Source organism: Hakea prostrata, chromosome 1 (genome assembly GCF_041222555.1).
Source record: "Hakea prostrata isolate BN-2017 chromosome 1, UWA_Hpros_2, whole genome shotgun sequence".
In the NCBI taxonomy this organism is placed as follows: Eukaryota; Viridiplantae; Streptophyta; class Magnoliopsida; order Proteales; family Proteaceae; genus Hakea; species Hakea prostrata.
Genome location: NC_142600.1, coordinates 28371603 through 28385465, shown reverse-complemented (window position 1 = coordinate 28385465; position 13863 = coordinate 28371603). Strand labels below are relative to the sequence as shown.

At 38.4% G+C, this 13863-nt stretch overlaps 1 protein-coding gene across 1 annotated transcript; it reads left to right on the top strand.

Annotated features, from left to right (window-relative positions):
- The first annotated feature begins 257 nt into the window (after positions 1 to 257).
- On the top strand, positions 258 to 12181 carry LOC149028616 (ribosomal protein L6 family protein). The gene is made up of 2 exons (XM_089138273.1): positions 258 to 476; positions 11309 to 12181. The coding sequence occupies exon 2, from the start codon at positions 11337 to 11339 to the stop codon at positions 11643 to 11645; it is 309 nt and encodes a 102-aa protein (XP_088994399.1). The 5' UTR covers positions 258 to 476; positions 11309 to 11336; the 3' UTR covers positions 11646 to 12181.
- Positions 12182 to 13863: the final 1682 nt, after the last annotated feature.

The window sequence follows — 13863 nt, the reverse complement described above, 5'->3', positions numbered from 1 at the left end:
AATATCTAATAATAAATAGTATATGAAAGATTTTCAGTAATAAATTGACAAATATATCCAATGAAAATCCAATTATAGGGTTTATGTGCTTTGTTAAACATAGAATGGAGTGTCAGTGCTTTAAGGCTTCTATTATGGGTGTTAAGACAATTTGTTAAAAAAAAAAAAACCAAAAAAAAAAAGAAAAAAAAATACATCGCATTTTCTGATTAAATATTTATTAAAATTCCTTTGGTGGAAAGTAGAAACGCATTTCTCAATCTTTGATCCGATTGGAAAAAAATTAGAATCCTTCGTGTTTTACTGGTTCTTCTCAATAAGATTTGGTTTACCGAAAAAAAAAAGTTGATTACGGTTAGCTTCTGTGTCACAATTCACGCCTTGGTCGTCTCCGTGTTCTGGGCCCGACACCGACGTCCTCCATCAAGGTCAGCACATGGCGGGTACGGCGGACTCCATTTGAGTCATTGGTTACGGTAAGCTCTGTTCCTCCATTATCATTCCATCTCTTCATCACTCGATTTCCTGTCCAAGTCTTTACTACTCGATTCCCTGTCTTTACTCAGTGGTTTTGATGAATTTTTATTTCTTAGCCAAGCTTGTTCGAGTAGGGATTGAATTAGCTCTCGTTTCACGAGAATATGGGAGTAGCTCTTGTCTCGTTTCACTTGCTCTGGTTGTATCTTCTCGTTAATACCAATTCGACGTTTATGAGAAGGTTGCCAATATGGGAATTGTAGGATGTGTTGCCCTTTATTTTTTGCCCTGTCAGTGTTTGCTAAAATCATATATAGATGGTGATGATGAAATCTTCAAGTTTCATGGTCACAAGAGATGGAAACATTACAAGCGTATTGAGTTGGTAGAAGTTGCAATGTAATCTTTGATGTTATGTTTTAAATTTTTTGCATTTTATGTACTGTTTACATAATATGATCCAAACAGTACATTTCAGTGGCCGGAATAATCAATAATGTACTTGGTGTGTAAAAGCTCATAATCGTGTGTGTAATCTATTCGGGATATTAGCAACTAAGGTTGTAACATGGGATCAAATTAAAGCTAGTTTTGGGAATTAATGCTCTAAGTAGATAGAGGTCAGGGAATAGTGTAGTCGAGGTTAGTTCATTTCATCACAGAAGCAATCTATTATGAGGACATTGTGCGTTGGTAAGAAAATGCTATTGTAGATTACCTTGCTGTAAGGATTTTAGGAGGGAATTATTGTGATAATCTTCAAGTAAGGATTGGTGACACAGAACTGTTGTATTCTTTCATTAATTCTTTTCTGCTGTATCTTCCTTGTACAGTCTTTTAATCTAGTAAGTACCAGTAGTAACAATGAATATGATAATGAGAAGAGCTGAGCAATTTAATGAAACATTTTTTATAATGCTTTGCATACAACGTTGTCAAAGGCAAAAGAAGGGAAAGGGTGGGGAGGGGGGGCATTTTCATTATCTTGTCATACAAACAAGTTCTGCTCCTTTATGTGTGGGGATTTAAAATACCTTCCAGTGGGCATATGCTTGAATGGCATCAATGAAAATAATATTGGTTTAAAATTGTTCAAGCTTGTAAAATTGGAAAATCTAAGGTGAGAATTGGAAAGGAAAAGAAAGGTTTAATAATTTAAACACCAACACAATGATCATTGGTATTTCTTGAGATAGATGTGAATATCTAAAAGCTTAATGGATTTTTCCCAGGGACATCCTGTTGGCTTCATGAGTTGTATCCTACTAATTTTCTCTTCAAATTTCAAATCTTATCCCAAGTAATTGGCTTTGGCTATAAATTCTGCCCCGGTCATTTTATGCTCTTCTACACTATGTTGTGGCTTTTTGTAGACTGTTTTTGAAAGTGCCCCTCCAATCATTTGTGTGTCTCTTCTAAACTCTAGAGTGGTTGCTCAAGATTAATGCTATGCTAGCCATATCCCGTGTTGATCCATTTAAGTCTCTCAACAAGTGGCAATCTTTTATCACCGTATAGTGTCCACCAGAACTTCTTAAATTGCATCGGGTCCTTATGATCGTGGTAGGCTTTTGAAATCATCACATAACAGTCTGTTCCCTTCATTACATCAATAACTCTGTCTTTGCAGACGTGTCATTTTTCCATTCATTCAGTAACAAGATGGATTCTTCCATCACCTACTTACTAGCTTTACATTTTTCTGGCTTGGGATACAGCCGACAACTTTTTACTATCTAGAAAATGTATTTGTCAAAATGTAGCCTCTTGTGACAGTGGTTTGTTTTCTCTGATTATCTTCCTTATTTTGAAAGTGAAGAAAATTGCTTATTTTCCTCGGGCTCCATCTGGTTGCAGAAGAAATAAAGTGAAGGGTTAGTGAATTCAAATTAATACTGAAGCGGAAACTTTTGTTATAATCGCCTCACATGATTGTGTAACTGATGTCAAAACTTTTGGCTATTAAAATTTACTTTGCTCTGCATTGAATTCCATTTGATTTGAAAGTAAAACTGAAGTGTCTGAAAAGTTATTTACTTATTACCATCTAGAAAATGTATTTGTCGAACTCTTTATGTAATAGAGTAAAAGAGAAAATAAAGTAATTAAAACGACAAGGAGTAAGACCTTAATTGGTGGGATCTAGAATAATTAGGAGAATGGAGAGTTTGTTGCCTTATTTATCATATTATTTTTGAGCAAATTGCTCCAATACTCCAAAGTACAGAGGCCTTTAAGCACTGACACTGCACTTTATCTTTGAAAAGCATACGGTTCTAGTAACATTAGAATGGATTAGTGATATAGCTGTAAAGACCATTATACTCTTATGTATAGTGAGGTGAAAAGACCCCCTCCCTCCCTTCTTCAAACTATCGGGCCAACCCGGCGTGGCCCCGCCGTGGACGCCCCGCGCCCTACCGCCGCCCCGTTCCCCCTCCCCGCCGCCCCCCCCCCGCCCCCCCCCCCCCTGGCCGCGCCATCCCGCCCCTGGCGCCCCGTGGGGGGGCGCCCCCCCCCTTGCCCCGCGGCGGGGGCGCGGGGGGGCCCCTGGTATTAGGGGTCTATCATTCTCCAACAACTCTTCATGACTTCCCTCTCACAACAACCTCTTTCTTGTCCTTTGTTTTTCATAAGGTATTTAGATAATCTCATATAACTCAAAGGGTAGTCTTGAGATTTAAAAAAAATAGTGATGGTTTAACAGCAATTAGTAATGGATAGTATTAATGTGTCCAATAAAAGTTCAACTTTGGGATGTCTTTGCTTTTCAAAGATAAAGTGGAATGTCACTGTTCAGATGCGCCTGTTTTGTTAATGTGTTTTCACTCTTTATCCAGAAAAAGAAAAGAAAGTTACTCCAAAACACCATACTGTTTCTCTCTCTGCTGTTAGCGATTACTGGTGATCTCCGATCGCTCTTTTTCTCCATTATTGCCTATCGTGTTGTGGAGTGATACATACCCTTCTCTCTTTCTACCTGTTCCTCTCCGTCTCCCTCTTTTTTTATTTTCCCTATGTCTATCGTTTCCAGCAATAGCTTTGCAGGCTTGAAGCTAAGACAATATAGGTTCATCAATCCATTTGGAAGAACCAGAGGTGATGTGAACAAGGGTCCACCCCTTGACCCAAAACCTTGGAGTGGGCCCCAAGGCCACTCTGAGGTGGCGCACCTAGGGCTGGCCAAACCCCTAAAAGGGGCATATTGGTCAATTTTACCCCTAATTCGCTACTGAAATTTAATTTCAGAATTTTTGATATAATTTTTAGAGTCTAGTTTGGTTTAAAAGTCTTAGTTTGAGTTGGTAGTTGAGTTTTTGAGTCCTAAGGAGTCTTTCTTTAAAGTAGGACTCTTGTAGATGATTAGATCTTTTATTCAAGAAGAGTTGTTCTAATTTATGTGCTTGTTATTAATTGTAAGGGGTATTCTAAGTTATAAAGAAAACCCTAGTTTAGTTGGTTTCTAAGTCTTAGTTGAGTCCAAATAGAGTCACCCAATTAGAGTTAGATTCTTTCTTTCTTGATGTAAGGCTATAAGTAAGCTAGTTTGTCATTGTAAAATTTAGTTTGCATTGAATAAAGATTTAAGATTACTTGTGGGACATAGGTCATGTTTCTCTTTGGGAGGGCCACAGCAGATCTTCAGCTCTTTGAATTCAATTGCAACATTTCATCTTCAAGTTCCAGCAGCCAGTCAACCTCAACAGCAGCAAACCAGTAAGTACCAAACACCCCAGCCCCTTCTTAGCCCCTTCCGCCACCTCCAGCCCCCATCATAGCCCCTTCCCACCCCTTCCTCTGTCTTGCACACCTAGAAAGCCCCCCCACCCCCTGCATCACAGCTCCTAATCTCCTCTCCTCCACCCCTGCCAGCACCCTAGATCCCCTCCCCCTACCCCCTGTGACACACCCCATCCTTGTCTACCCTACAGCTTCCCCATTCCCTCTCTTTTCTCTCTCGTCCCCCTCTTTTTTCTGACTTGAGGCAGATCAGAAAAACAAAAAGGAAAAGAAGAAAGAAAGAAGAGAAAAGAAAAGAAAAGAAAAGAAAAGGAAAGAAAAGAAAGAAGAGAAAGAAAGAAATAGAACAAAGATTTGAAAGATTTGCCCAAGATCCATCCAAGAAATACAAGAAACCTCCCAACTTGGATCCAACCCTTTCCATCATCCCTAAATCCCTCCCATACCCAATCAACATCTTTCTTAGGAATCCTTAACACACCCTATCTCTCTCTTGTTACATCCCACATTAATTTTAGCTATCCTATTGCAAAGTAAACCATCCCACCTTTGGGGTTTTGATAAAACCCTAATTTTTCCCTTTTACCAAAAATCTCCCATAAATTTCTTAGAGGTCCACAAACATCCCAAACCTTCCCTTTGACATCCAAGTACCCAATTCCAACTTCCCAATAGTTTTTAGGTATCTCGATTTATACCCATTGGAGTCTTAGATTACATTTATCATGAATCATTCTCATGACCCTCCCTAAATCCCCATTCTTTCCCATTGATTGTATTATTTGCTGGTTCAAAGGAAGATTATCTTGGGCAAACCCTTAATTTTAGGGGATTCATCCAAGAGATCCTAACCTTAAAATTGGGTTCACATTAAGAGGTCCTTATGGACTAGTGAGGAGGTAAATCTTGCCCAAATCTTTGTTTTATTTTTATGTTAACCTGGGAATATCTCATTTTCCTTACAGGGTTACTATTATTTTTATTTTCCTAATCGGCATTGCATTCTATTAAAGCTTCAACTGCATTTTTTACTTGATAAAATAATAAATTCGAGTTTTTGTCTTTTTAATGCCAAACCAAAGAACTTAAGAATCTGGTGTTCATAGCTTTGGAATCAGAATGTAGCACTCTCAAAATTGTTGATCATGGTCAGTCCTTTCCCGAACTTTCCTTCTGCATAGCCCTTTATCTATTCTGATAATGAGACAACTTCTTGGTTCAATGATCGTCATTCGAATCGTGCAAAATATAAGGAGCTTAACTATGTTTTCAAGTAAATTTTGAAGAGAATAAGAACTTTAACTCGAGGTGATTATCTAGTGGTACGCCTAGGTTTCAACTCCCATATTATGGAAATTTAACTAGGGACGGTGATCCTTCCTTTATCAACCTTTTAACTATTAAAACAAAATGCTAAACTAAACATTCTCAAGAACAAACAAACAATCTGGTTGACAGTTTGACTCATAAACATATGTACACAATCTAAAGTCATGTCATGTTTACATTTGACATTTCCACAGTGTCTAGTAAAGTACGTACAGTCTCAAAGAAATATATACATTCACAGTTCAGTTAAACCAACATCAGTTGCAACAAAAGAAAAAAGGTTTCCATCTTCAACTTTAAAGGTACTGTCAGGTGGTAGCACCCTTGCCCTTATCACGTATCTGAGAACTTGTTAATATTTTCAATAGTGAGCTTTGCGGCTTAGTAAGCAATATAGTGACCATGTAAGTAAGTCTGGCAATTCATCATGCATCAATTATCACATCAAAGTCATATAACATTATGCATTTCAATTTTCCTTTCATTTATTTTCATTTTTGTTATCTGACATTATAGTCTTGAGCCTAGGCAAATCCAGAGGATATACATTTCTCTTCACCACCGAAGTGGCTCAGAGGCTTCGGTGGCCCTTCACCACCGAAGTGGCTTCTAGGCACAAGGCCTGGATACCCCCCCGTGGATTGTCATCAGCACCACTGATTCTTTTCACTTTTCGACGGCTTCATGCTCTCCCATTTGGGTACATTAAGCACCCGGACTTAAGCGATTACATTTTCATTTATTTTCTTTACTCTTTTCATATTCAATTTAGCATGCATTACCATGGCCGATGTACTTTTTCCTTTCAATCATCATTCAGTCTCATCTGAACACAGTTCATACAATTCAATCATTTAAATATGAGAGCATGATAATTCTACATTTAACAAGCATGAGCATCATTTTAAATTCATGATTAATTCAAGAATACTATCGCATCTAATTCTACGCCCGGCTCAATCAAGTCATTAAGGGTCACCAATCCCATGCATTTTTGTTCAATACACAAAGACATATATCATGCACTTTCCATAATTTGCATCAACGAATAAATAAAATATATTTCATGTCATCATGTGAATGTTACATGTCTACTAAAGGGAATCACTCACTTAACATACATAGGTTGGTCAATATCACTTACCTAATTCTGTTCCATGTGTGTGAGTCGTGACCCTGATTCCGTTAAAATCCACTCTTCCTCCTGTATCCCGAACCATTAAGAGTTGTTTCGAATATGCAGGAGCCAATAGGGAATTTCTCTTTTTTATTATTTATTTATTATTTTCTCTCTCCTCTCTCCTTTCTTTTCTCTCTCTTCTTTACGTTCATCCCCTTCTCTCTCTTCTCCTCTCCTCCACTCCTCTTTTTCCCAATGTTTCTACAAATTCGGTATGGGTACAACTCTCTCTCTCTCTCTCTCTCTCTCCGGTTTTTCTCTTTTTCTGTTCTAGTCCTTAATTGCTTCAGTATTCTCTTTCACGCATAAGTAGGAAACAACAGTTTTTCAACTCCACACTCTCTCTCCCCTTGTCCCTTTCATTCCCTCTCTCTTAACCTCTTGGCTTCTTTTCTTCTGTCTCTTCTCTTTCTCACGTTCTCTTTCTCTTTCTTATGCTCTCTCTCACCTTAACTCCTCTTCTACACGTTTCTGAAATCTTCTCTTCTCTGTTTATGCAGAAACACCCCTTTAGTTTTGATTCCCATTTTCACTTTATCAAGGTTATTTATATAAGTGGTGAGATGGAATGAAGATACTCTTATGTGTCACTTCCTCTTGCTTTTATAAATTTCATAGGCATGCATTAGAAGACAATAGTCTTCCACATGAGGAGGTGGGAGATGAGGGGAAAGGTGTCACCTCCTCTCTCTCTCTCTCCTCTTTATATCATTCGTGGGGTGTAATAATGTGATTAATATTATATATAATACAATATATATATATATGATTTACTTTATACATAATATATTTAACTAATTAGATGGGCTTCGTTATGGGCAGGGTCCACTGTGAGGTACTAATATTAGTACCTTTGGGTACAGAAAATTATACCAATCATTTCCTCATTTTCAATTCAGTCTAATTCCACTGTTGTGGGACCCACAAGCGATGTCTGACCTCGACCAAATGTCAATTGGCATCTAGCCTTATTTAAGCTTCTTTAACTAAGCTCGAATCATTTGATTAAACCATCAAACCAACCATCAGGATCCTTTAATAATCTTAAAGACCGACACATTTACACACAATAATAAAATAATAATATAAAAAGATGTGGGGCATCACATGCTGCCAATTACTGCAACCACATTAAGATAGTGGCAATCCACACCTCCCAATTCTTCTAATCCTTTGAAACCCTATGCTTTCAAATTCATCACTAACCTTCTAAAATCCGTAATGCTGCAATTACTTTGAAATTTGCCCAAAAAAACCTTCAATGTTTTGATCACATAATCCCCTGCCCCTGCTCTGAACATGATCCAACCATCAACTAATGGCTTCTCAAACCCTAAGAATCCCACTTTTGGCTCTTCAATGCATATCCAAATTTGCCCAGCCAAACTCATGGTGAGAATCAACTCCAATTCTAATCAATCACTCCCCATACCATTCTATCAGCCTAAATTCTAGAATTTCACCTTTTCAATTTTCCAAAGGAAGGGAAAACCTAATTTTGCTGAAAGTTCCAATTCAGCATGCAGTCTTGTTCACAAAACCCCAAAGCTTAAATTCTAAGTTCATCCTATGTTATTGAAGTTGGGCATGAGGGATATCTATGCACCAACTTGGAGGAATGTCAAGGTACACTAGATGACTAGACCATCTATGTTTATTGTATGTTAGGATAAGATTGAGGACTCACATGCCATTTGTTTGAATGGTTTCATTTTAATATTGACAAATAAACTATGGCCTAGGCAATTCTAGTCTTTCTAGATGAGCTAGTCAATTCTTGTGACTTTGTATTCTCAAATCTACTTGTCAACAAGTACTTTGGCCACTCATGAACAAGGAGAAAAGATCTTAAGGACATTGTTCTTTCTCCCTCAAAAATTAAGTTAGCATGATGAACTTCAACGTGATGAACTTCAACAACATATGTTGTGAGGTACTTGACCAATGTGCCAAAAGCTCCGAAGCTGATGGAACAAGTTGAGTCAAGTCCTTTAACCTATCCCATACTAGGCTGGCCCAATCTAGTGCCCATACACTAGAGTGGGTCTCATTAGAACATAACATACCACTATGCTTCCTCATTCGTCGTCATCGGTTGCTCTCGCTCTAGTCAGCTCACACTCTGGTGGTAGGTAGCCCTCTCCAAGTGGCTGCTCTTTGCTCCCTCAATTATTTATTTATTTATTGGGCTGTAGGTAGCTCTTTCTTGGCAGCTTGCCCTCCCCTCCAGGTGGCCATCTCCTCGGTAGCCCTTTCTAGGTTTCAAACCCTTGATGTGATGTTAGCTTTGATACCAAATATTAGGTATTTGAATAATGTGCCAAAATCTCCGAAGCTAATGGAATGAGTCGAGTCAAGCCTTTTAACTTATCCCATACTAGGCTGGCCCAATCTAGCGTCCATAAACCAAAGTGGACACCATTAGGCACATAACAGATGTACACTTGGTTGTTGTGTTCATAGAGCCTTCTTCAACCATGTCTTCAATCTCCTCAACCTCCAACTTGAGCTCCTTAGTGATGTGAACACAAAGACCCCCAGCCAAAACCACAAGTGGGGCCCTCAGGATGGTTCAAAAAACCACTCTAAGTTGGCCAAACCCCTTTTGGGGGTATTTTGGGCATTTTGCCCCTTACTCTATTTTAGAATTTTAGATAGTCCAAATTAGTAAACTAAGTTGAGTTTGAAGAGTTTTATTTTGATTTAAAGTTGTTTTGGTTGAGTCCTAAATTATCTTAATTAGCATGTGCTTCTTAAGTCAACTTAAAAGTTTAATCAAACATATGTGTGTGTAGTAGATTCCAAATCTAGATTTGAGATCTTTGAGTAATTGCACTCCATTTTGAGTATTTTGGTCAAGATGTTGGGATCCTTATTCATTAGGGAATTCCAACCCAAGTTAGAGTCTCTTTTTGAAGGCTATAAATAGCCCATTAGTCCAATGTAATTTTCAGTTTTTGATTGAATAAGAATTGAATGTTTATTGCCAATGTGTGGCAGGGTTCCTTTGAGGGGGACCCTGCGGTTGTCAAGTTGAGCTTTCTAATTTTTCTGCATTCAATCTTCAAGAGCATTCTTCAAGCATTCAGCAAGTTTTACAAGCAACCACAGCAGCGCCAAGTAAGTTCAAATCCACCCCACCCCCATCGCACCCTCTCCCTCTTCCCTTTTAGTTCCAGCAAGTCCCCAGCCCTTTCCTCACCCACTTCCCAACCCACAAGGTATCCGTGCATCCTCCCCCGTTCTGCGCATAGCAGAAACTCCACTCCCACACCCCTGCAGGCCCTAGAAACTCCTCCCCTTGCTGTTTGAGACCTTTAGGCACCCTCCCCACCTTCCTGTGACCCTAGTAATCCCCTTCCCAACCTGTCCAGCTCTTGTGAGTCCCCTAACCCCCCCCCCCCCCAAAAAAAAAAAAAAAAAAAAATGGTCCCCTGTTTTCTGGCAAATTTCTGAGAAACTGAAAAATTCAGAATTTCTTCAAAACTTCATTTGAGACTTCTGAATCTGAACCTACTTCAACTCCCTACTTTGCTCTACAATCCAGAACAGTGAAAGTTCTGAAATTACAAAACTACAAGTGCAGATCTTGCCTACCTTCACCGAAATGCTAGTTTTCTGAGTCTATTTAATTTCAGATCTGAAACTTACATCTCAGCAGGGTTTTGAGTAGGAAAATCCCTTCTAAACCCTAGTGTATTCATTCTTCCTTGCTGGAATTTCCTGGGCAAACTTAAATCTAGGGAAATTACCTCAATACCCTTAGCCCTAGATCCTGGTTTACATCACTTAAGTTCTTCCTTCCTTTGTCTTATCACCTCAGTTGTTTCTTCAACCATTACTGCAATGGTATTGTCAAGTTTCTCATCTCCCATGGCTTTAGTTTTGTCTATTCTGATTATTTCCATGACGACCCATTTGGTTGCTCATTCTAGTTATTGCTTTTCCACCTTAAAAACTGCAATGACTGCTGTGGTAGCATTCCTTGGAAGTTGAGGGTCATAGGTGACCAAAGTTGGGTTCCAACTTTTGCTTCAGTGGTTGCAGAGTCTAAAAACTCTCATCTCTCTATAAACATAATCATGAGCTCTCTGTTGGTTGCAAAAGAAATAAAGTGAAGCATATTGAAATCAAATTAATATTGACAGTGGAAACTTTTGTTATAATTGCCTCACATGATTGTATAACTGATGTCAAAATTTTTGCTTATTAAAATTTTCTTTGCTCTGCATTGAGTTCCATTTGATTTGAAAGTAAAATTGAAACATCTGAAAAAGTTATTTATCAAATATGGTAACAGTTTTAGGTTGGTTACACAATCATGGTTAACAAAATTGCCCTTTCCCTTTTGAAACTAATTTTCTTCCCTAGCTTGCAACCAGATGGAGACTCAAGAAATCCACATGTTTCACAAGGTACTGGCTCTTTAGTTGTCCGAACATATTAGATGTGAATATGTTGTATTAAGGTCCAAGCCCCCCCCCCCCTTCTTTTTTTCCCCAAACTCTTCAGCTAGTAAATTCTGTAGGGCACTTTGATTCTGAATTACTCAATTTAATCAATCATTGTTGTGTGTAACAGATTTGTGGTGGTTTATTTGAAAATTTAAATGGAAGCCAAATTCTTTCGCTTTCTCAAGGTTGTGGGAGTGGGGTTCAAAGCAAGGGCAGAATCAGAGGGTCGCCTCTTGTATCTGAAATTAGGTTACAGCCATGAGGTTGAATTGACTGTGCCACCAGCTGTGCGTGTATTCTGCTTTAAGCCAAACGTAATTTGCTGCACTGGAATAGATAAGCAAAGGGTACACCAATTTGCTGCTGCTGTACGCAGTTGTAAGCCACCTGAAGTTTACAAGGGCAAGGGTATAATGTATGTTGATGAGGTTATAAAGAAGAAGCAGGGAAAGAAGTCCAAATGATTGCAGCAAAAAGATGGAATATCATTGATTGGAATGGAAATCGTTTTGCAGCAAAAGGGTGTGCTTTGTTCACCAGAACTGGTTTTTGGAGTCAGTTGACAATCTTGAATTATTAGACAACTTCTATAATAAAAATTGAGTGACAAAATTTGTGTGGGAGTCATATTTTGAGTTGGGTCTTGAAGATGGCTTAATCATTTATTCCAACAAATATTTGTTATAGCTAGGTTGAAGAAATTGTTGTTTCTGTCTGGTTATTGTTAGGTTAAGTTGACTGCTGTGCTCACACTTTTTAATCATGTTCCTGTTTTACATGCAATACAGAATTTTTACATGCTTGACCTCTTCTGTAAGATCTTATTGACATTTAATCTTATATCTGTACCTGTCGTGTGGTAAAAGATTGCTTACCTGGATGAATAAGGCAACAAATCGGGAACGGCACCCGGCTATTTTGACTTGTGCATGTAGCTACATTGGTCAATGTATGTATTATTGGGAGTATGTACATTATTTATTCATTTTATGGTAACCAAGGTGTTTGGGCTTGTTCATGTGCACGTCGACTATTCTTCTTGGGCATTGTGGGGGAGAGTTCATATATAGGGGAATTCTTAGACTGAAGGAGATTTGAGTTGTTGACCTCTTACTTGCAAGGTGATCGTCTTTTGCAAATTAAGGCCAACCTTATCAGATTATATTATCATTTTTTACCACTTAAAGTGTCTTTCCGTTGTGTAAGCCACAAACCTATGAGTGTCAAAATCAAACAAAACTGTTTAAATTGAATCGACAAACGGTTTGATAAATTGTTTGATTTTGTTACTCATATTGCTTGGCTATTAGGTTTCACTATTCTAGCTGGTGTAGTACCAGTTTATACATCAAGGTCTGACTTCTTGCTTGCTGGGGCAGCAAGCAACAGACTACTACATTCCGAGGGAATGCATTAATGGAGATGAGATCCCTCACAACAAGAGCTGAAGTAAATAACCACTAAAATGCCTTGAGGGAAAAGGCAATACCTGATATACCTCAGGAAAGATTTAATCAGGAGCTCATACTTTTATCTGAGCCAGTGCTTCGTAAATCATTACCAATGGCGAGGACAGCATAGGGAGAGATACAAGATTAAATCAACAAATGGATTTTTGAAATTGTTTGGCCGAAGTTATTTATTGGACAGTTTTAAGTTTTGATGATGTGAGTCAGTGTGACCGTTTAGTTATCTTTACCAAAAAAAAAAATGGTTTGATTATGGTTTCACATGCAGAATACAAACTTAATGTCACTTCGGTTGATCAATCAATATTAACACTAATATCTTGGATTTATGTGGAAATTAGACTTAGTTTAACTTTTTTTTTTCTTTTTACGTAGACGACCTAGTTTGACTAATGATGTAATTTGTTGATTTACCATGTCTCACTATTAGATTTAGGTAAAAGATGAATGCATGTCCTTAAGGCGGGCAAATCCTCTCCACCCAACTACCCGTCCTCCCATTTTCCTCCCCCCTCACATCTGGGCCTGCCCGTGGTACACAGGTAGTCTTGAGCTTGTGTCAAGCCTTTTATGAGGGGTTGAGGCATGGAGGGACAGTCGCCAAGGTGGAGACAAACCAATACTTAGAAAGATCTTGTCACTCCAAAATGTGAATATGTCCTTTGATTCATCAATGACTAATGTACAAGAAAACCAAAGTATACTGGATTATGCAAACATTTTGTGGGTGAAAAGGTGACCAAACAAGATCTCCTCTGCTCAATTAGAGTCGGGGTTGAAAAAACAAAACAAAACAAAAGAAAGAAAAAAAGAAAAAGAAATAGAAGGAAAATCTATGTCAGTGTTAAGGGTAGTATTGTACATTCAGGTGTATATTAGTATAGGTGTATTCAGATGTATATTAGTTGTTATAAATATAGTCTTATACATCAATAAAGGTAACTAACTCATTTCTCTACAGGGAACATCAAAACGGATGATCCGTGCATGATAATTGATAGGATACGAAAAAAAAATCAGATACAATGCCGTATTAGATATGTAGAACAATAGTGATTCTCACCCAAAAAAACGTATGAACAATACGGATCCCTGATACTGTCATAAATGCTCCTCTAGTACCCAGGCACCGGTGGTCTTCTGAGTTCGAGTCTCCGGAATTTGACCTCACCCCCTCGACCAAGCACCCCATAGAGAAGTGCTTACGCTACCT

Excerpts from the sequence above, each read along its gene's own strand:
- LOC149028616 (XM_089138273.1), top strand. The coding sequence starts at position 11,337 with ATGGAAGCCAAATTCTTTCGCTTTCTCAAGGTTGTGGGAGTGGGGTTC.